The following is a 22,555-nucleotide window of genomic DNA, read 5'->3' on the forward strand; positions in this document are numbered from 1 at the left end:
GATAGTGTAACTGTTCAAAATATATTCTGTGAAACACGAGTAGGAATAAAACCAGATGTATAAGTGCATGTGTATGCTGAAATCTACAAGTAAGTAATGTTTTATAAAAAAAATACATGTGTCGAAAGAATGTTTAGTCTTGAACTGCAGCGAATGACAATACAGGCCTCATCTGTTTAGAAGTGCCGGGGCTCAAATGTGAAGAGATTTGACATCGTATGCAGAGTCGTTCACACCTATAGCTGGACTGATGCTCCCCTGCTTTCAAACGCAAAGCGCTCTGTCTGCACTCGTCCGAGCTGCTGATTGTCCATCTGAAGGGGGGAAGGGTGAATACCGTGAGTCTTTAGGGCCCAGTCCTGCCACTGGCCAAGACGTGTGACATATACCAATTTACTAGCTTTGACATCAAGTCTCAGCTTCTCTTTCACTCTGATGGCCTGTGGAATAGGGCAACTGTCTCTTGAACTGGATCTAACAGCTTCACATATGTTCTGTGTGTTCGGATCTGCAGAGAAAAGTGCAAAACAAGCAAAAACATGTTGTTTCCTCAACAAAAGAGTCATTTCTGATTTAAAATAATGTGTAAATTGGAGTAGTTTTCCCTTCACACGAGGACATTGCTGTTATCTAATCAGATGAAAGAAGAGTGACAGAGTTTAATGCTGTCCATAAACCAGTTTGGTTCTGAACAGAGAAGATGACAAGGGGGGGTTAGGTGAATTTAGGACTGAAACAATAGTCATTTATTTATGCTAAGGATTTAGTGTGGAAGCTGCCTGGCCAAACTCTTTAGGCCTCCTTGGATCAATAAGCTACAAGCCGCTAAGTGAGTTAGACTCAAAATGGCCGCCTCTCCTTTGTAGGCTTTCTTGCCTTCTTACATTCTAGCAACGGCACACCCTGGGCTCCAGCTGACAGCCGCTGACAGCCAGGTGAAACCAAGAGACCAGGATCGTGATGTGTGAGCTGGAAGACCGGGAGGAGTCAGTACAGGGAGCTAGTGTTTTTCTAAACAGACAGAAGACATCACAGAGGAGCTGGCTTTTGTCGTCGTTGCTGGGGTGCAACGTAATTTGGCAACTACAGGTTTCGGACTGCAGATCAGGCCACACAGCCCGGGTTTTTATGATCAACACCTCTTCATCACATATGACCTCGAAGAGATCCTTCTTTCCATGTGAAAGAGTTCCCTGAAGACTTACCGTCCAGGCCTGTAGGCAGGGAAGGCACATTAAACCATTCCCAGCAGCCTTTATTGTGTTATTACAATCAGGTCAAAACACAAGAGCTAGTCATTCAAGTACTACTACTATTAGTAGTAGTAGTATCAGTTGTAGTGACACAGGCAATATGTAGCAAGGATAATAGCCCTGATCTGTAGTGGTTATCCTTTAAAACTACCTCGCAGCTCCCGTTCTGTGCAGGATAGGACATTCCAGGTCTCTTATGATCAGCAAGGTCTGCTTTGGAGAACATGAATGTAATTTCCTCATACACCCTACTCAGATATTCAGACAGCTGCTTATAAAAAAAAAAGCACAACTGAAGGCACGGTCGTTTATTTCACAAAGTTTTATTGAATTCAACTTCTCTTTGTTGTATTCACTTTTTAAGAATTTGCCATCGTAGCTGTATAAATAATGTTTTTGACAGACACCTAGGAATTTTCAAAGCTGAAAGTCAGGAAGCACAGGGATTCATCACTTCCTATTGCAATTCCCGAAATCCCCCCCCCCCACACAAAACACCACTGCTCCCTGGCAACACAGATTGCAGTTTCACACCTGGGTTGACCTCCCAGCCAAGCAAAACACATTGAAAGCTCTTACAAATGCTTCCAAGGAAAAGATCAAATTATCTAAATGAGATTGTTGATCAAAAGGTTTAGCTCATTTATTTCCTTTTGTTTCAGCTTCAGTTACTAGCCATGCTAATTACATCACCAGGAAAGACTTCTGGGGCTCACTGCCAGAATGTCCACACAGTGCGTAAACTGGTGTTACACAGAGGTAACACACTGAGGAGAGACACTGATTCCCCCACGTCATTGTCACTGCCTGGCTTCTCTCTCTCTTGCTGTTTCTTGGACCTGTTCCGCTAATCACAGGACCCAGAAGTACAACCTTCATTCCTCTGCCTTCCTGAGGCTACGACAGCTATTCAGAAAGAGCAAAGTGATGGAGCTTGAGCTATAAAGGAAAGAGAGGCTTAAACCTCTACCCACTCATTATTGTGGAGAGGGATCCCATTGCTATGTGCCAGCATAAGGACACAAACCCTAATGTCCAGGCAAAATTGTGTTCTGGCCTTCATAAAGGTCCTCCTTCATGCAACAGGTGAAGCGATTCTTCACCTCCCATCCTGACCTGCGGTGCAATGACAGCTAGTGGCACATGGAGGACGAAGCAGGTTCATCATCATCAATGACAGTGGGTTGAAGGAATATGAAGGAAGTAACCCTGATGTCAGAATGCTTTCTGAAGCAGTATCGCAAGCCAGAAGGTGACATCATTAAACGTCACAGTCTGACACAGTCAGAGAGGGTAGAAGAATTAGCGCAGCAAAGCCAAGCGTCATTTGTATTGAATGCTCACCCATCATTAGACATCCACTTATTCCTGATAGGGGTCATAGCAACCTGGAGCTTATCCCAGAAGCGCAGGTGCAGGGCAAGACTGCACTAGTCCATAGCAAGGGGCCTACAAGCCCTCAGGGACATTTTAGTGCCACTGATTTCCAGGGAAAGATCATGCAGACTCCTCACAGAAGGTACCCAGTACAGGCCAGATTCAAAGACACGAGAAAAAAAACCCTGGGAGGAACTTGCTGACCTCGACTTGCTGACCTCTGCACCACTCTGCTATCCCTATTTTTAAATGCTTTACAATCTTAGAACTAGTTATTGCATTTGATTTCATATCATGCTTTTACTCTGTTTTTATTACATCTTGTGCTGCTTTTAAACGTACAGCTGTTTTCATAACACAGCCCTGAATGCTGGTTTTGGTCCCGTTATTCTTAGAGCAGTAGAATGACATGAGGAAAAACTCCAAAAGTATTTCAGGAATGTTGTTCAGTTACGGTTCAGAAAAAAAGTGGTGTTGATTAAAAACAGAGGTTGAGCAGAAGCTGGCCTGGCATCTTTAAAGTCCACTAATTTCTATGATGTTACAAGTATTCGTTATTCCGTTTGAAAGAAAAGGTCAAAATTCGTTGTTCAGTTTTAACGAAAAGGTCAAAAGCGCCACGAGCTGATCAGGCCACTGCGTCGCCGGAGCTCTCTTGTCAACAGAGAAATGGGTTGACCCCTTGGTTCACTGGACTCGCTGTCTGTGACGTCTGTTCGTGAACACCCCAGCTCTGACACGGGTGCATTAGACAAATTAATCCAGCAGCCGAAGACATGCCAGACTCCTCAAGTCATTTCTAATAATGCCTAGTGCCTGTGCCTAGGTCTCCCATTTAAGTTTACAGACCAGAGGCCTGGCAAATCAATGTAGTAACTCAAATTGAATAAGGATGGTACTGTGTTGTGAAAAATGTGTCAATGTGTACAGTCCTGCTGTGCTGATTAAATTACCTGCCCCCCACCTTTGTCTACTGTAACTCTGCTTTAAATGCTCCACGAAAGCATGTGATTCACCTTGTTTAATGAAGTTGAGGAATTAATAATAGCAGAGGCCTGGCAGAGAGAAGTGTGCTCCCCAAGACCTCCCTGTACATGTAGTTCAAGTAGGGAGCTGGGTCAGCATGCGTAGGCTGCAATGGAACAAGCAATAGGTTTATTCCGTGCTAAAAAGAGAAGAAAGGAAACATTTTGAAAGGAAAGGAAACAAACGTTTCGGCTGTGGAGCCTTCTTCAGGTGTGGGGGAGAGGGGTTCTCTCGTGCCTCGTCTGCTGCTGGTTTTCCTCTCTCCCCCACACCTGAAGATAGCTCGTTGTGTTTCCTTTCTTCTCTCTTCAGCACGGAATAAACCTTTACTTGTTCCTTTGCAGTCCCTGTACACGTTTCTTTTCTTTGCCCTTGATGGGCTGGGCGGCTTTCTCCGAGATGTACCTGAAAGAGTTTTTTCAAACAGTTGTGCCTTGTTTTTGTGATGGAGACTGACTATTGTCATGTAAAAAAGGGGGTCTGGAGGATGAGTTGCAGGGGGTGTTTAGCAGAGAGCAGCGCTCAGAAAGCCACAGTTTCAGCCCTTGATGGTTTCTTTTCAGACTGGTGGCGTGTGTGTGTGTGGTCGAGAGTCGCACCACAATGCCGCAAAATGGTGACAGAAGCACTGAATCACACTGACGATTCACGTTCACGGCCTAGCTGGGCGGCACCCTCTCCGCGAGGAAAGAATTTAAAATGAAAGGACAGCAGAACAATTTCCGATAATGAATAATCATCCAAAACGTTTTCCCTCTTCTCTACATTTTCTAGGCCGTGTAAGAGTGCCTTTTTTGTACAATTAAAGAGGAACGGCAACGCTATTTTTATATTTTGGGGAAAGGACTGGTATTGATGAGTGCATTTCAAATGTACACAGTAGTAACTCGTAAAACTTCCAGTTTACAACACAAAACAGAAGAAACTTCCAGGTATGCACAGTGTCATATTCTGCGACCCAGAACCAGACAAGAAAGTGATGCAGACCTATTACATTATAAACAAGCCACCTTGTGAATATATCACTTTAAATCCGATAGAATACTACTCGTTTACTCTGCATGAAGATCACATTGGAACATTTCTGAGGCGAAATGTCTGCTGCACAACCTGTACGTATTCGCTCGTTCAGCACGTTACACTCGTTATTACAGTGACTAGTTACCTGGAGGGCCACAACATGTTGCAGTGTGAGTGAACTCTCGAGTTTTGTGTTTAATTCAACATTGGTGTGTTTTTTCCCCCCATACTGTCAATGAATTTATTTTTTGTTACTGAGATTTAATAACCGGTGTCAGACTGCAGTTCCCCGTTAAATCGTTTGGAGAAATCCACAACAAAGTCGGTTTTGCTGGCTGCCTGCAGGCTCTGCTCCAGTGAGGAGGATGTCTCTGCACTGAAGCCATTACCGGCTGTGAACTACCAAACATCCAGGATATCTACTCAGCTAGATGTCTGAAGAAGGCCAGGTCTATTCTCAAGGACCCCAGTCATCCCAGTCACAAACTGTTTTCCCTCCTACCGTCTGGTAAACGGTACCAAGCATTCGGTCCAAGTCCAACAGACTACGGAACAGCTTCTACCTCCAGGCAATAAGTCTGCTAAACAGCCAACCTGCAGCTCCTTCAGCAAATCACCTGTAATGGCTACATGGACACACAGGTTTCACTATATTCAGCATAACTGCACTACTTGTATATATTGCACACACCATGGAAACATAGCAGCCCTACTCGTATTGAGTTTTATTCAATTTCTATTACATCTATTATTATGTAACCTTATTTTCATAACCTCAATTTTGTGATTTTTGTGAGCTCGCAGAAAAGACATTTCATTGCCGGCAACTACTGCTGCACGCTGTATGGTTGTGCATTTGATAAATAAACTTTGATTTGATTTTGATTTGATCTCAACAAATCAACTCTGAAAGCAGAGCTGGACTTATAGCACAGCAGTGCAGACTGAGGCTGGCAGGCTGGCATTCAGCGTTGACTTCGGCCAGCCCAGAGAGAGCGCTGGAAAACTGGATTAGCCAGGAGTCAAGTGACAGCGGAGATCTGCTCTGCAGGCTTTAGGCTGCGAAGAGGAAGTCTGCCCGCAATATTGAGAAAAGCCCTGTTCTTGAATAATAAAAGTAACAGCTCAGAGGGGCGGGTTTTGTCATTCAATTCACAGGCCCAAATCTGCCATCTAAGGTTTCTTTTCTTGTAAACAGGAGGGGGTGGATCCCACATTGACTACCAGACACAGCAAAGGACAGATGGGCTTGTGATCAAGAGAACTGTCGTTCACACCTCCTGGGAGGAAGCGGGGATTGCCTTATCTCAGGGCCTCTTATTTACATGTTCATCACAGAAAGGATGCTTCTGCTCTATCCACTACCAAGCTTGGAGGCCGGGCTCTTTCACATTGCTGAAACCGTGGAAGCCCCAGGCTCCAGGGCCTGAGGGCAAATGAAACCTGTCTCTGAGCCTCTCCTTCAACAGCTGGGGAATAGCAGCAGGGATGGTGGAGTCATTCAATTTCTTTACACTTGGGCGTTAAACTGAGAATAGCTTCTCAGTGGAAAAACGCACCCGTCAGAGCTACAGAGAGGCCACTTCCTCCTGGTTTCTCAGTCCCAGCCAGAGCGTGATCACACGTTCGCCGTAACGGATAAATAGTGTGATACAGAACGTAATCAGGTACTTGATTCAAAATATTGAGCCAGCTGGGTAACCAGACCTCGGTGGAAATCTACAGGACCCAGAATTCACGGCGGGCATCTGGTCTCTCCACTGTGTTGCGGAAAGGAACAGGACAGATACCAAGGGCCTGGAGACCGTTGGTAACAGGAAGCCTCAAGTTCCAGGGACGCAGCTCTACACTAATAAACAGACAACCAGGAGGAAGGTGCTTCACACAGATACAAGTAGCTGCATTTGTCAGCGCTGATCAATTACAATGCAGCATTTAATGACCCCACGTCCAAACTCCCGTGCTTTAACTACTAGAGCACTTGTTTTCTATTAGTGCAGCGTTAAAAAAAAAAGAGGATCCCACTGAAACAGTAAACTATTAATACCAATAAAGAACATTTCCATAGTCCCAGAGCTGGGTTGCTTTAAATGTTTTAGGTTTCATTTATTCGAAGACCCCAACCTTCAGCTGCAGTGCAAACCCAGCACTGCCCTGGTGTTTTAAGGTTGTGCATTTCAAAAGCTCTGGCACTGGGCTACTTGGCAGGGAGGTACTGCGAACCCTGTGTTGCGATAGTCTTACCCGATTTCATTTCGGACTTTGAGTGGCACAGAGCCCCTTTCTCCCAACATGGCTCGGGATTGGTCCTGTAACTCCCAACACACAGCTAGAATAATCAAGCAAGTCTTCTGAATCCATGTGCTTCACTGAACTGGGCTACAACAGCCAATTTACCCCCCCACCCTGCCCCATTCTTATTTTCTTTTAAGCTACATCTTTGAGCCGAAACACCCGCTTGCTGAATTTTTTTTTGTTTTTTATTGTTTTTATACCAAAAGAAAAACCCTGACAGACACAGTCTAACTAGTATTCGCATTAGAGATATCGAACAAACCTTAAGATCAGTAAAATATGTGCTTGTTTTGTAAAACAATGAGAATTAATAGTATTAATAAGTTTTTTTTTTTTTGCTACTATCTCTTTTGCATTAAGAGCATCAGTTTTCTTTGCTGCGCGCTGCTGTCGAGAAGAAAACCAGCAGGCAGGCAGGCGGCGGCGGTGAGCAGGGGCTATGGACAGGGAGGGGCGCAGCGCCTCCTGCAGGGCGAGTGAAGGGGTGACAAGCAGACGAGCAGCGTGGCGAGGGAAGCAGCTCAGGCTAGCTGACACTACCAAGCGGAGAGTCCTGGTCTACGCGGGCCTGGAAAAGCCCTCGCCGCCTTCCGGTCAGTCCAGGAGAACCCATCTCCGAAGCCCAGGTGCCAGGAGCAGCAGAGAGACGCCAGGCGAGTTCTTTTCCACAGCCGAGGTTTGACACCAGCTCAGCTGTAGCCCTTGTACGAGAGTCCCAGAGGCCCCTGGTGAGCTGCAGGTAACAGGGCAGGGGGTAAGACCGAGACTCTAATGTCGGTAGATGACGATGGTATTTTTTTGCATCTGGAGTTTTTTTTTTAAAAAATGCATCGTTTTGTGTGGGAAGTCGGGAATGGGCAAGTCGGGGTCCGGCTGCGGGAGGAAAAACGGGATGGACTTCCGGCGTGGAGGAAATCAAGCCTCCTTGTGGATGAACAGAGCCTGCCGGCCCTGTGGAGAGCCACGGGCTTCTGCAGGTTGTGCAGGCGCTCGGCCACGTCTGCAGACCTGGAAACAGCAGGTCCTCTCGCCGGGAATAATTGATACAATTAACCGTGAGCAATAGCAGCCGGCGTCACACTGTGGCGCTCAAGGACGGACGGACGGATGTCGGGCGACTCCTGCCCCTCCATCCCCTCACGTCACCAGCCCCACCCTCGTGCTGCCCCGTTTTCTGCCCCCACTGCCAGTTCTCCCGAAGTGTGATGCTCTCTGCAGAGCCTGGTCCTCTTGCTCCTGGGGGGGGAGGGCAGTCAAATAATCAGAGGGGTGAACTGATGTATATAGCCACATACAGCCTCACTAAGGAGGGGGGTGGGGTGGGGGGTTAAAACAAATTATTTTTCTGGTAGAAGGGCTTACCTCTGCCATTCTTACAAATCGGAAAGGTACTGTATGCCAGGGAATTCTAATTTCCAAGTTCCTTACTCATACAGCATTTTCTATTTTCCCTCAGAACCCTGATTCTTGGATGACAGAAGAAGTGATGATGTCATATTGCTCGGTTTAAAAAAAAAGAATAAAAAAAAGCTATTTTGGAATGTCGCAAGATAAGCTAAATCCGTTCTATACAAACTACTGCTGTTTACATCTTCGAAGACCTGCGGAGATAAAAGACAAATGTGCCCCGTCCTTTCATGACGCGTGCTCCAAGGACAAACTTCCCCTTTCCCGAAAAATATGAAATAGTTCAAATTCCAGTTAGCCATGCGAGAAACGGCCGTGCGCTGGCCGTACCCTCACAACTGCTGTAAAATGCTGATGGAGAGTTAGCTTTTCGGACCTGTTCAGACTAAAAACATTTTTACTCTCTCTTTAAATTGCAAAAGGCTTTCCAACGCTCTTGAACTCTTTACAGATATATATTTTTTTCCTTTTCGTTTTCCAAAGAGATTGTCATTTCGGACTCAACAACAGGCTGTCAGAATCCATCTGGTCCCTACTGAAGTTTTTCCAGAGGCTACAGGTCGCTGTTAACAGTAAGACAAGTGCACCTCTTTCGTGGGAATAAACTGGAAAGATTCTCTCCAGAGGGGAACTGTGAAATTTCATTAAAAAAAAAGGCATCAGTCTAGTTTGGTTCTTTAAAGAACAACCCAAGCAAAAAAACAAAACAAACCCCATCGAAAAGCAGGCCTTCTGTGCAAACCCAGTAAAAACTGTATCAATAACATAACACCCAGGAAATAACTCAAGCTGTCTGGGCAGATGTGGTTTTGTTACCTTTGACAGCACTGAAAACAAAATCCCTGCAGCTCTCCACCCAAACTTCAGAGGAACAAACAGCTGGATTCACTTTGGGCACACAACTTGGGGCGCTCACATGACAGGGCAAACAGTTTACAATGGAGGTTAAAAATGGGATTCCACAAACCAAAAGGAACCCCCTCGGCACACCCCTGAAAAATCCTGCCTTTTCCAAGAGGAAGTGGAAAAGACACATCAGCAAGGATGTGGAGTTCCAGCCTGCTCTCTCCTGGAGGACTGGGTAAAAGAGTCCAGGATACCCCCCAGAGATCAGGGGGCATCCTCTCCCTGTGACCTTCCCTGTATTCTTGTGTGGGACACCACTCGATAGGATAGGGACCTCTTGTATACAACAAGATCTGCAATTTCCCTCACTGGATCAATAAAGTATTAATCTAAAACTCTGCCTAAAGACCTGAGAGCAAGCACGAGAACAAAGAATTCTAAAAATCAATAATCAATGCGCCAATAGTTAGGACTCACAGCACCACGCCGTCATGTCCTGGTGTTCACTGGACAGTCCTAGGATTTGTTCCCACTGGCCACCTGGATGGGCACACATTCGATCCAAGTGTCCGGAGGACGCGAACAGCTTCCGCATTAACACCAGAAGAGAGCCGAATGGAGCGACTGTACCGGTTTTATCTTTTAACAGGGAAAAGAGGCAAAGGGCTTGCTTCAGCAAGATAGCAGGAAGCCTTAACTTTGAACACAACGACAAAAAAAAGGAGATTAAATAATAAAGAAAAAAAAAGAAACGTTTTAAACATTATCATCAAAAAGGTTGCAATTTACCCTGCACAGGCAGTGACGTGGTTCTGACATATAATCAGCCTGGTCTTCTGGCGCCCACTATCTTGATAAGCGGTCAGTGAACTGCAGGCAGAAGAAGTGGGAGCTTCTCTTGCACACTGTACAAGCTCACTAGTTCCACTTCTATTAGCCCCAAGCGCTTTGCCTCTCTCCAGGTTAACAGGCAGCACACACTTCGTTTAAACACTGTGCTGCAGACAGTCTTTTCAATTCCAACCTTACGTGAGGGGAGTTTGCAGGCTGGTTATCAAGGGAGTATCCACTTTGCTTCCACCAGAGCGTGCAGCCCAAAAGGCCATTTTCCCCAAAGCTGAAAACTATTCTAATGTAGTCTGGAGTGTTTTTCCGTTTACAGCTAAAACACAACACGTGGACCTAGCGGACAACTGAATGTAAAACAGAGCTGTTATTTCAGGCGATTACTGCAGAGCACGTTTTGAACTGGAAACAGCACAACGCATATGCTGAGAAAGCCAAGGAAGATCGTGGGCCTGGGTCTGATCTAGCAAGGCAGATACCCACAATGCTTGGTGCTGTCCAGTGGAGATTACAAAGAGGCACAGAGCCGTGTTCTGTTAGTTAAGGGGATCCCTTGCTAACAATCTCCTTTGCTCTCTCTTGTTTCGGTCCAGCGCGCGGCCATGGCTTGTGCACTCTCTGCCCAGGAGGGCGGCGATGCCACGCGCAGACAAGCCCCCTCTTAAGGGCATGGCTTGGGGGCCCCAGGGTGCTGTAGTTAACAAGAACGAAATGCTAGCGACGCACGGGTAGGGCATGTTGCAGTACGGCATTCTCCAACATCTCAGACGTGCTGAGCTTCAACAGCTGCTCCCTGTGACTGACTTACTCCCTCTGCTGCGACTGAACTCTGCTTCTACAGTACGTGCCGAGATTTCACTCTCGCGGTAAGTGAGGGGTGGCTTACTTTTGGTGGGGGGAGAGAGCACGCGAACTGTGTCCATTGCTCTCTCCGGTACAAAACGCAGCAGGCCAGGGCTCGTGTGGAAGAGAGCCCTTCACAGCAGGGGACAGATAATTGCACGCCCCCTGCCGAATAACAGGCAAGAGTGGTGGACTGCAGAGGAACGAGCTGAGGTATATTCTGCACTGAAAGGTAAAACAGATGAGGATGAAACATTTCGGCTATGAAGCCTCTTCACCAAAAGGCAGCTCTGCAGCTGAGCTTGGGTTTCTGTCCTTTAACCGCTACCTGTTCCTGGGCAGCTCTGCCTGGACTCTGATTCTACACCGACGTTCCATTTCTAGCAGTTATAACATGTAAAAGTTCAGATAGCTATGAAATTTAAGTCACCAGTTAAAAAAAAAAAGTGTTCAAAGAACTGCAGAAATTCTCAAGAGGCCTGACTGTCCTCAAGCTGGACGGAGCCCCCAGGGCACGTCCGGCTCTGGATAGTCTGTACAAAGATGTGGGCAAACTTCCATTACAAGAGGAGAGGGGTATAAGTGAGGCGCCCCCTGCTGGCAGCCCCTGACAGGTCCAGGACTCAGCAGGACGCCCCGTGAGCCCAGCCTGACCGGGCGGGGGAGGCTCGGGAACAGCCCTTCCAGAAAGATCCGAGCAGCGAACACCACTCGTCTGTAATCCCTGCTCTCAGGCTCTGACTGCTCAGGCCTAAAATAAAGAAATGGGAAGTGATTGAAGATCCTTTAATTATTAAACGACCCAATTCTGAGAAACCCAATTTTCTCATTTCTATCCCCTACATTCTATTTTGAATAACGGTATCAGCTAAGCAATTCACTTTTCTCACTAACAAAGTTACTGCAATGTCAAAATGGGCAACCTGAACAGAAACCACAAAACCTTTTTTTTTTAAAAAAAAAGCCAAAACAAAACCCCTCAACAGGAAGAAGAATGATACTACAAGTCATGACAATGGTGTGTAAAATAATGGATTTTTAATGATTTCTGCAGACAATGGAAAAGGTAAATGTGTAGGTAGTTTGGATTTGGAGTGCAAATGTGACTGCGGATTGTCCACCCACTGAAAGATGGCGAGAGAGTGTAACTACAGGACACCCTCCTCCGTCCACCAGTCTTGTTCATCCCCTGCTGACGCGCTGCGAGCCTAGACCCACATTCAACAGACAGGGAGCGTGTCGGCACAGAGCAGGGAGGGACGTGCGGTTCCGAAAGCCAGCCAGCAGGGGGAGCCCTCACTCCACAGGAAACACCATTCAAGCTAGTGGTCACTTCCATTCAAAAAACCGTACCAACAGGGCATGCCCATGAGCACGGACACGAGCGTACAAACGCAGAACACGGTTTGTAAGGATTATCCAAGGCTGGCTCAAGGATGAGTGCCGTCTTTTTTTTTGCATTTGTAGCTGAAGATCCGGGTGGCTGTGCTTGCAGCTCAGGACTTAAGTTTCATTTTAAACATGTGAAGAAAAACGTATTCTATAACAAATATTGTAATACAGAGGGAATGCTTTTACATCGTTTAGGACACCTTGCATCAGTGATGTAATAATATGATGTTCTTGCAACAGGGTTACACAGCAGCCTAAAGAATTACAGAAACATAAAATAGCTGTCAGAAAAAAAAAAATCTAATGTCAAAATAGATAAGCCTTTCAAAGATAAGCAGAGTAATTTTTTAGCCAGTCCGATTGTGAGAGGATGAAATCGTAATTTCCACCTGATGCCTATGAACTTAATCAGACTTGGGAGGGGACTGTAAAGATCTGTGCAATTCTCTGCAAGAAATTTCTCGCACTCCAGGAAAGAACAGCTGGACCAGATAGCCGAATCCTGAGGCCTCTTGACCACTGTATAGGATGGAGGACGATCAGAGCACAAGATGGGTCAGCCAGACATGGAGAACGCCCACAGACTGTGTCCTCGTATTTTACAATCTAATGAACAGCCATGGCGTTTCAGATTTGCCGACATCCCGAAAAAAAATCAATGAAAACAGGATGGATCCCCCCCCCCCAGACCAAACTGATACCACTGTCCTTGGCAGTTACATGAAAACAGGCACACAGACTATTGTTCACAACAACCTGGGATTTGGACAGCTGTCCACCGATAGGCCACCGTTTACAGCCTGTCCCGTCTGCCTTCTCCAGCTTATTAAAACACGACGGTGCCGTCACAAGAGCAGCCTGGGGACAGGCCGAGTCTCAAGAACCTGCGTTTCGGAGGTCGTGCTTCACACTCGTCCTCAGAGCGAGGGAGGGAAACCTCTCTGAAGCACAGCCCTTCCCCTACCACTGGGAGCTGAGCACAAAGCTGCCAATGAGCTAAGACAATACTGACGATTAACAGCCATCGCGAACAGCTCACGCAGTGGGGGAGAAAAAAAAACCAGAAAAAGATTCCGATGTTTGTTAAAGCACTTATTCAAGTCTCTGTGTACTGCTCGCTCATGCTGTTCGGGATTAACGCCATCACTGCCTGCCCCACCCTGGAGCAGGCCTGAGCGGACGCGATTTCTAGACCGGGAGTATCAGGCCAGGAGAGACGAGATGAGCTTATACGGCCTACAGGAGATATAAAAAGAGGAGCTCAAAACCCAAAACGTGTTTTGATAAGCTGGAGAGAGAGAGAGAGAGCTCGTCAGCGGTGGGAGACGTTACAACTGTGAGAAGACCAGATGCGACACAGGACGAGGACCTTGTGGCACGCTCTGGGGCCAGGCTTTTCGGACACAGCTGCTGGGGAGGGGGGGGGGCGGGGTGTGTGTGTGTGTGTGTGTGTGTGTGTGTGTGTGTGACTGCGCGGGAATCAAAATCCAAACCCATTTCCCTGGAACCACAGGCCCAGGCTGGACGAGGGAAGAGGCAGCTTGCTCAGGAGGAGAGAGGAAAAGGAAACGACGTCAAGATGGGCCAAAAATCCGGGGGAGGACAGAGAGGCCGGAGGATGAAGCACGAGGGGCGGGAGATGGAAAGGGAAACCGCGGGGCGGAGACGAGGAGGCCCCAGCCGCCCTCGGGTCCGTCCCTCTTGCGTCGTCGCTGGTCTTTCGTCCGAGGAGAGCTCTGCCCCCCCCAGAGTTACCGACTCCCCCCACCCAAGGGTTAAGGAATAACCTGATCCTGGCCTCCGGCAGGCGGCCACACAGCTGAAAACAAAGGAGGAGGAAGACGAGGAGCGACGCGGAGCAGCGCGCGGGGTGCGAGGCCTGTCGGGGGTGGAGGGCGTGTGCGAGTGAAGTTTGGGGCGCCAGAGTGACGCGTGTGCGACGTCGGGGCGCGTGTGTCAAGTCGGGGGACTGGAGTGTCATGTGTGTGCAGTCGGGGGCGGAGGGGGGGTGCAGTGTGAAGTTTGGGGTGCCGGAGTGATGTGTGAAAGAGAAAGAAAGGCGGATGTCGGGGTGCACTGATGCATCAGTCCAAGTGGTAGAAGATCTCTTATCCAAGGTATTATAACATTAAGACAGTTTGATATAGTTTAGGAGATAATATTAATCGTAATAATAATAATCCTCCTCCTCCTCTCAAAGTCTGTTGAGGTTTCCCATGGCAGCCGTGGAAACGGAGCGTTTCTGCGTTTTGTTCTCCCCGTTGTTCCGGACGCTGTCTCTGCTGCCACCGGGACCCGCCTACCCCCCCGTGTTCCCCGGGCGACGCCCGCGCGGCCGCCTCAGAGACGCGTCTGGGCCTCGGGCACATAGATCTCGATGCTGTCAGCGCTCTCGGTGGCCGAGTTCTGCCGCACAGAGGCGGCCCGCTTGGCGGCCATCAGCCTCTTGCGGGCCTCCTGCCGCTGCTTGTCCGAGGAGGGGTCGCCTTTGTCCCGGCCAGACGCGGCCTTGGGCTTGGAGGGCTTCTTTGGCACCGGGGGCGGCTGTTTCTTCTCCTCCTGCGGGCACGTGGGCGCGTGGGGAGAGAGGGAAAGAGGGAGAGAGAAAATATGAGAGGCTGTAACGCCAAGCTGTCAAACTTCGTGGACCCCGACTCTGGTTCTCCGGCCCGGATTAGTCTTCTAATAGTCATTTCAGAAAGAGGAGAGCAGTACCTACACCCACACAGAGAGCCTGGCCGCTATTCCAGCCAGTAGTTCAGGGTTAGTGGGGTTCCAGTTATTGGAGATCTCGAGTACCCAGAATCTGTGCACACTGGGAGGACTAGGGTCGAAGGGCAGCACATCAGACCCCCATTATTCTACCACATCGGAGCCTTTGCTCCAACAAAACGATAGCACTACCACCTGCATACAACCTTCCCGTTTCCTGACCCCCCCTGGTTTTAGATCCCTAAATCGGACGGGAGAGCAACACAGCTCGTTCACTAGCCCAGCTCCGCTGTCCGATACGGGACAGGAAGAGCAACAGGAATCCCGCTGCTGGGAAACAGCCGCGTTTCCAAATTCCACCGACTGCGTGCTGCTGGGTACCGTCAAACATGGTGATGATCGGGGTGGGCTTTTTAGAAGGGATTAATTGCAAATGTGGCAGTTTAAAAAAAAAAAACTACATTTGAAGCAGGGACATATTTTACATTTTAAATGACTTGGGTCTTTTCAGTCTGTGGGGGTGACCCTTGATACTGCCGTCATCATTGCTATTAAATCTTCATTCACAGAGACGTCAGTATTGGCATACCTTCCCTGAGTAAGGTAAGGAAACTTAGAAGGGCTATTACAGACAAACCTGTTAAATAAGCATAATTTAAAACTATATAATTTCATATTCAGGGGCAGATGCACATGTCCATATCAAGTTGTGCTTTGTGCACACTGCTGTGCAAACGTCTTGGGCATCATAGACACAATCAGAATTCTATTGTAGGAGCATCAAAAAAGATTTAAATCGTCCTCTAATGGTTTCTGATTATGCAGGCTTTATTGATACTGCTTGGCTTCAGATGAAACCAAACCTGCCATTTAGCAATCATTAGTTCATATCGATCCAGATCTTTCAAAACAAAATTCAGAAGTAGCCAATATGAAGTGGTACGCTAGGTAATCCATAACACACAGGTATACGACAGGCTTGTCATTAACGATATTTGTTTCTCATGTCTACTCATCCATGAAGCTAAAAGGCAACCTTTTATACTACAAAATACAGATCTAGGAGTTCGCTTAAAACTCCAAAGTTCAAGCAGGAGATCCGGACAGAATTGTGATCCTGCGTAAAGGACAAAAGGAGAAAATAGCAGAACAGCGCAGAAAGACTTTTACACAGCAGTGTATATGATGTCAAAGAGGTTATGGACAGCTGTTTCACCCTCATCAGAGTGACAGCTGTATTTTAAACAGTGAAATGGGCTTATACTGTACATGGATGCATCAAGGAACACCTTTCTGGGGTACTATGTTTTTAACAGCATGCTTCAGTGGCCGTGGGGGTGAGAAATGGTGTGAGTCAATATTCACACATCCCATCATGCAAGGGGATTTCCGCTTGCCTTGAAAACACTGTAACCGTGAAAGGCGAACCTTGCAGAACCTACACAGAGAGACACAGCATTCACTCCATCCCAGCTCTCCCCCTGTGTCATGCCAAGTCTTTGAAAGCAAAGCACATGAAAGGAAGGGAGTCCCCCAGCGGGCATGCACAGCTCTAGCTACACGGTGGCTTCTGGGAATGAACATGCATGCTCAAAGAGGCTCTGCTGAGCCCCGAGAGTGACAGCGCGGGGGTGGGAGGGGGAGATGGGGCGCAGAACCTCTTTGGGGTGACCGTGGCCATGCATGTGGGCAGTGTGCGTGCCCCTCTCTGCGGGCCGGCAGTGGCAGTACGGCGGGTTCCCTACCCCGGCCTGGGCAAAGTGCCTCGGGGGGCGGCAGTACCTTCCTGTCCATGGCGTCGGCCAGCTGCCAGTCGTTGGTCTTCAGGTGGTAGAGCTCGTCGAACTTCATGCTGATGTCCTCGATGGAGAGCTGGAGCAGGTCCCAGAACCCGGCCAGGTCCTGGGCTGTGGGTCGTGGGTTCGCGTTGACATTCTGCCGAGAGAGGTCAGAGGTCAGGTGTCAGAGGTCAGGGGTCAGGGGTCAGCCAGAAGAGGCCAAAAGAGCTGACCGAGAGCTGGACAAGATTCAAAGAAAACTAGCTGATGGGCTTGCAACGTATTTGCCTCGGTTCTTCCCCTTCAAAGAGTAAGAAACGTTTCTTCACGCTAACACTTTGACCGTTGCAGGAACACAAACACGCAGAGATTAATCCGGTCCCTGATTTTTCAAATTGTCAAGACAGACTGAGGCCAACAGGGGTGAGAGGACCTTTAGGGAACGGTGATCACAATATGGTGAGGTCTGAAGACCGTTTTGAAGCTGCAGTGGTTAATCTCAAATCAAAAGTTCACAAATTCAGGAAAAATCTAACTTTGAAGGAGTGAATGAGAAGTGAAAAGGGACAGTGTTGAATTGACAGGTTACAGACATTCAGCTTGAGGCACAGAACGGATTTCAAGATCGAAAGTAAATCAAAATCTGGAAAGCAATGGCTCAAAGTGTTATATTACAATACCTAAAGGAAAAACACTTTAGAAATGGATTACAAATCATCAGACCCAGTTAAAACTGTATAATGAATTACAAGCACAGGTAAAAGGGATAACAGATAAGAGGGAAAGGGAAATTGCAATGGAGGCTGAAAGATGTTCTTTCAGGACTGATGTATTAAATGAGATGATGACTTAGGAAAGTTTCAAATGAGAGGTGGACAAATAAAACAAAAGGCTCCTGTAGGCTTGATAATTCCTCTGCTATGGCAGATACACAAGCAGAAAAAAAAAACCAAACACCTAATTAACAATCAAACATCAAAATACACATGCTGCTCTTTTAAGATGCCTTCAAGGTTGGATCATTAAATACATGTCCACTAGATGGTACTCTCACAGCTCCACTCGGTCCAGCTCGGAGCAGGGTTGTCAAACAAATGAAAAGGTCTCTTAACTCAAAGCAATACATTCGAAAACAAATAAAAATAAGAACCCGAGAACCAGCTTCGAACTGAGACAGTGTTATAGACAGAAGACAACGTGCAAGAACCAGACACAAAAGAGCTTCTTGTCTTGTGCAGCATCCAAGATCTGACAAGTACCAGTATTGTACAGGGAAATATCGCTCCCCTAATTACTCGTCTCTTTCTTTCAAGTGTAATTATTCTACTGGTGTCTCCTCTCCTGGCCAGCTCAGATCCAGCTGTACACTCGGAGAGCAAGCTCCTATAATCATTTGTCATCTCCTGCTGGCTTGAAACCCATCCAAGAACGCAAGACACAGTTATGTTAATTCCATTGTTAACAGCTTCACTAGTGGGACTGCTCCTTTGTGCTGAAGCCGAAATGCCAGGAGACAGAAATCTGCAGGAGTCGCCAGTATGGGAAGAGGCCTTTCTAGATCTCTGGAGAATGGAGAAGGCTGGAGAACTGGCATCGCTCAAAGACTGATCAAGGTTTTGCCAAAAAACCTTGTCTGAATGTTTTTTAGTGTGCTGAATGTACATCCCTAGTATTAACCCCCTCCGGAATCAATTTTCTCATCTTCACCCACACTGGAGGGACTGAAAAATAAGCAGACAGCTGTTTGATGTCTAGTCTGGATGGGAACGCAGTCTGGATGGGAACTCTGCTCATCCCAGTGACTAAGTCAACGCCCCAGGGCTACTGCAGTCCAAACACATCTAGTGGTCTGTGTTTTACAATGGTATACAGCTCTTTAAACTGGAACTGGGATTCGCTGCGTTTTCACTATATTCCAATTTAATAAAACAAGAAATGCACTTTGAGCGCAAGGTGTTTTATAATGATTAACCACAAGGATTTTATTGTGGCGAGTTTATCCAGTTCATACACCTCTGTTCGGCCGAAAGGCCTGGTGAAAATGAATTGCCTAGTCCGTGACTCTTTTCATCCAGGTGGGCTGCGAGCTGCAGGACTGAAACGCGTGCGGAACAGGCGGTGGGATTAGCCATCAGCCTCGCTTGTGATCCGTGTTCAAGAGACTGAGGCAGGGGTGCCAGCGGTGGACAGATCGCGAGGAGCAGCTTTCACTTTGGAATTTGCCGAGTTGGAGTTTAACCGAGAAAGGGGAGAAAAAAAGAATCGGCCAATGGCAGGCTTAAGAGGATGTTGTGTGGCACAAAATAAACACTACAAACGTGGAACTCCAAGAGCAGCTGACAGGAGACAGTCATTTTAGCCTTGTGAGCTGAAAACTACTCCTTCCACTGCTGCAGCGGCACTAAAACCATTAAGCGGTCACACGCAGGACTGGAAGGGAGAACTACAAAGAGCAGAGGTCCAAATCCACAGACAACGGGCCAGAGATTCCTGTCCTGTCTAGGTTGGGCAGGGAAGGCTGGAGGAGGGAGAGTGGGAAGAGAGAGGAAGGACGGGGAGCTGGAACAAGAAAGCAAGCCCGTGTCAGAGGGGTACAGTGATTACATCAGGGCCCTGTGCCTGTTGGACTGGGCCCTGCAGAGAGCCACTCCACTCTGACGGCCCTTGGGGAAACACCGTTGTTAAAGCACATTTAAAGAGAAAGGCTCGTCACCGGACAGCACAGGAACGGGGGTTACTCACCAGGTTCTGCTCGCAGAGCCCCTGGAACTGCTGGAACTTCTGGGACATGAGGAGCTGGGCGCTGCCCACCGCACTGCGGATCTTCCCCAGCACTGCAAAGGAGCAGACGCAGCTGTGAGCAGGAGGACCCCCGGCACCGCCAACACCTCGCCCCAGGCCGGGAGCTGTCGGCCGTCTGGCCGCCCAGCAACCCGCACACAAAACAATCCAGCAGCCACGGCACCCTGCAGCCCCATTGAAGCTCAGCAGTGTGAGCCAGGTCAGTTCCTGGAGGGGAGACCTCCTGGGAAAACCTAAGGGTGCTACTGGAAGAACTGTAGTGGGGCCAGTAGGGGGCGCTCACCCTGCAGTCTGTGTGGGTCCTAATGCGACAGTATAGTGAAGGGGACACTACACCTCCCCACTGATGAGTGTTGATGTCTGGGGGAGTGTTTGTAAATGGTTTCAACACTCATTTGTAAAACTTTCCCTTTGAACTATGCAATCCATATCAGCTGTAGCAGTCTGTCATCACAAATCGCAGATATTGAGTGCACTTAAGATGCAGGTCACGTCAGACATGTACTACTGCCCCCTTCTGGCCAACATGTGCCCCGACAGCCCTCTGACAGTTGGAAGTACAGAATTCCTGTGGAGGCAGCTCACTTGTGGATGCTGGCTCTCTGCAGCTCAGCACACAACTGCCTCCTGTGAATAAGGCCTGTGGCCCAAAGGGCAAAGTCTAGCGTTATTACACATGGGATTAGATTACAGAGAAAACCCAGGCAGACACGAAGGGAGAAATTCTCTCCACGAGGTGAGAACCTACGGCTCTGTTTTCATATTTTTCCACATACTTCATTTCATACCCTTTAAACCTGTCATCTGTTTAAGAAGGAACAGGCATTTCAACAAGAATAGCAAAAAAAACAGCAGAGGTGGCCTGTCACAGTTTCTCACAGCAGAGGGGCAACAGAAAACCCCTTGTGTTTCTAGTAGAGTGCAATAACTGCTTTCGCTTTGACCTGCAGTAAAAAGCTTTGTGCACTCACATATACTTTAAACTGTTCACGTCACAGTCTGGACTTAACTGGAACATACTGAAATTCTTCTGTTGGAGATAACAAAGGCCCTGTTGACTCACAGGAGAAACGGCTTTGTGGATTATGTGCGATTGTTAAAATTCCTGAGGCTCGAGACACAGCAATGACATGTTTACACAAAGGCTAACATTTCAGGATCGCCTTTCGGGGCATGAGAGAGCACCTCGATCTATGGTGGCCCCCCCTCTTGTGGGTAAAAGACACCAGACAAAATCCACAAGCCGATCAGACGTTACCAGTTTCACCTGCTGCCACGCCTGAAGAGTAACGGGGGAATCCCCAGGCACTGAGAAACAGGCACAGCTTTAACGTGCGTAATCTTTCCTAGAACTAAGAAAAAACACTGTTCTGTTAAGAGGAAGAATGAGCTAAAGAAACTGTAAATCTAACAGCGGCTCTCTGCAATAGTACTCTATTGACCAACAGTGCCTGCTGTTCTTCGGTGGCAGGTAAAGAATCAGTCCCATTGAGTGCTCCAGCGCAGTTTTACCGTGGAAATGGGACTCACTGACTCAGTGGTGCTGTGACTGCTGCTGTCCCAGCTGATCCACTGACACTAATCCCCACTTCAATTACGCCAAGATTAGAGCAGTGTAATTCTGTGCTTTACGCCCCTACTGCTCCATTTGCTGCAGGTATTAGGGGCTCAATCTGATTCCTGTAGCGGAAGAGAGAGCTCAAGTCTGTGGCTGTGGAGTCGATCACGCATCACGCTGACAGAGGCCAGCTGTCACTGTAAGTGTCAGGGGCTGAGGCCATATTCGGCACCAAATACTGGATTCGCTATCGTGAGGTCTACACTAGCGCTGCACTTACAAAAACCATGGCCTTTTGTCTCAGTGCAGTTTGGACGTTCATTTGAATTTCCCATGAATCTTGACAATGATTTGCACACGGTGTACATGACTGAAAACGGGGAAATTCTTCACACGCAGCGAGTTAAATATTGACGACGTTCAACTAGGGAGCTGCCTCAGCATGCGTAGGCTGCAAAAGAACAGGTAAGGGTTTATTCCATGCTGAAAAGGGGAAAGAAACATAATTTCGGCTTCCTTCAGGCGTGGGGGAGAGAGAGTGACCAGCAGTCGACGAAGCATGAGAGAACCTCTCTCTCCCACACCTGAAGATAGCTCCACAGCTGAAGTATTTCTTTTCCTTGCAGTATGGAATAAACCTTTACCTGCTCCGTTGAATTTTGACACCCGTTCCCGGGAAAGCTGAGGGACTATTGGGAGGATAGCTAGCCATAAGCCGCTAACAAACTGAAAAGAGAAAGACGTGCCGAGTGGTCTGTACTCAGCTGGATCCTTTCAAATGTTCTCGTACGCTTACGGGCCACATGAAAACTTAGCGTCACACTGTAGTAAAAGGAGTAAAGTACAGTGAACACCTGGAAAACCGCCGGGAGGTGAGGCACAGCAAGGCAAACCCCTGACAAAACAGAAAGCTGGGCAAAATGAACATGGCCGCCCAGGACTGCCCTACCTTCCTCAGACAGCTGGTTGTCTTTGGTCTCCTGCTCCATCTGCCGACACCAGCCCTCCATGCGACCGGTCTCGGCCTGCAGGAGCTTCAGGAACCAGTAGCCGTCGCGGAGGCAGGCGGGCCCCCCGGGCGGGGCTGCGCCGCTGGGCGCGCCGCTGTTGACGGCGTTCTCGAGCCAGGGCTCGGGCGGGGGCAGGGAGGAGGGGTCCAGGGCGGGGTCCAGGCTCTCCGAGAAGGAGGAGCTGCTGCTGCGCGTGGCCGTGCGGTTGGACAGCTGGCGCGGGGCCCCGCCCTCTCCGCCGGCCTGGGGGCGGGGCGGCGGCGGCGCCGCCGGGTCGGCGCCGCCCGGCCCGGTCTTGTCAGAGGGCTTGGAGTTGGCCGGGTCCTGCGCGTCGGCGTCCGCCGGTCTGGAGGCCATGCTGCCGGAGCGTCCCAGCCTGAGGGGAGGGGG

At 48.4% G+C, this 22,555-nt stretch overlaps 1 protein-coding gene across 4 annotated transcripts in view; it reads right to left on the reverse strand.

The window, feature by feature from the left end:
* Positions 1-11,929: 11,929 nt before the first annotated feature.
* The window catches only part of dlgap4b (discs, large (Drosophila) homolog-associated protein 4b), a 263,244-nt gene continuing 252,618 nt past the window's right edge, over positions 11,930-22,555 (reverse strand). For 3 of the 4 annotated variants that reach the window (XM_069179621.1, XM_069179619.1, XM_069179623.1), the window contains 4 exons: positions 22,105-22,541; positions 19,538-19,629; positions 16,800-16,952; positions 11,930-14,864 (listed from right to left, as the gene is read on the reverse strand). In XM_069179621.1, the coding sequence (XP_069035722.1) occupies positions 14,646-14,864; positions 16,800-16,952; positions 19,538-19,629; positions 22,105-22,541 (901 nt within the window). In that variant the 3' untranslated portion in view covers positions 11,930-14,645. Of the gene's footprint in view, positions 14,865-16,762; positions 16,953-19,537; positions 19,630-22,104; positions 22,542-22,555 lie in introns of all 4 variants that reach the window. The other variant, XM_069179620.1, reaches the window with a different exon arrangement.

Source organism: Lepisosteus oculatus, chromosome 16 (assembly GCF_040954835.1).
Source record: "Lepisosteus oculatus isolate fLepOcu1 chromosome 16, fLepOcu1.hap2, whole genome shotgun sequence".
Classification (NCBI taxonomy): domain Eukaryota; kingdom Metazoa; phylum Chordata; class Actinopteri; order Semionotiformes; family Lepisosteidae; genus Lepisosteus; species Lepisosteus oculatus.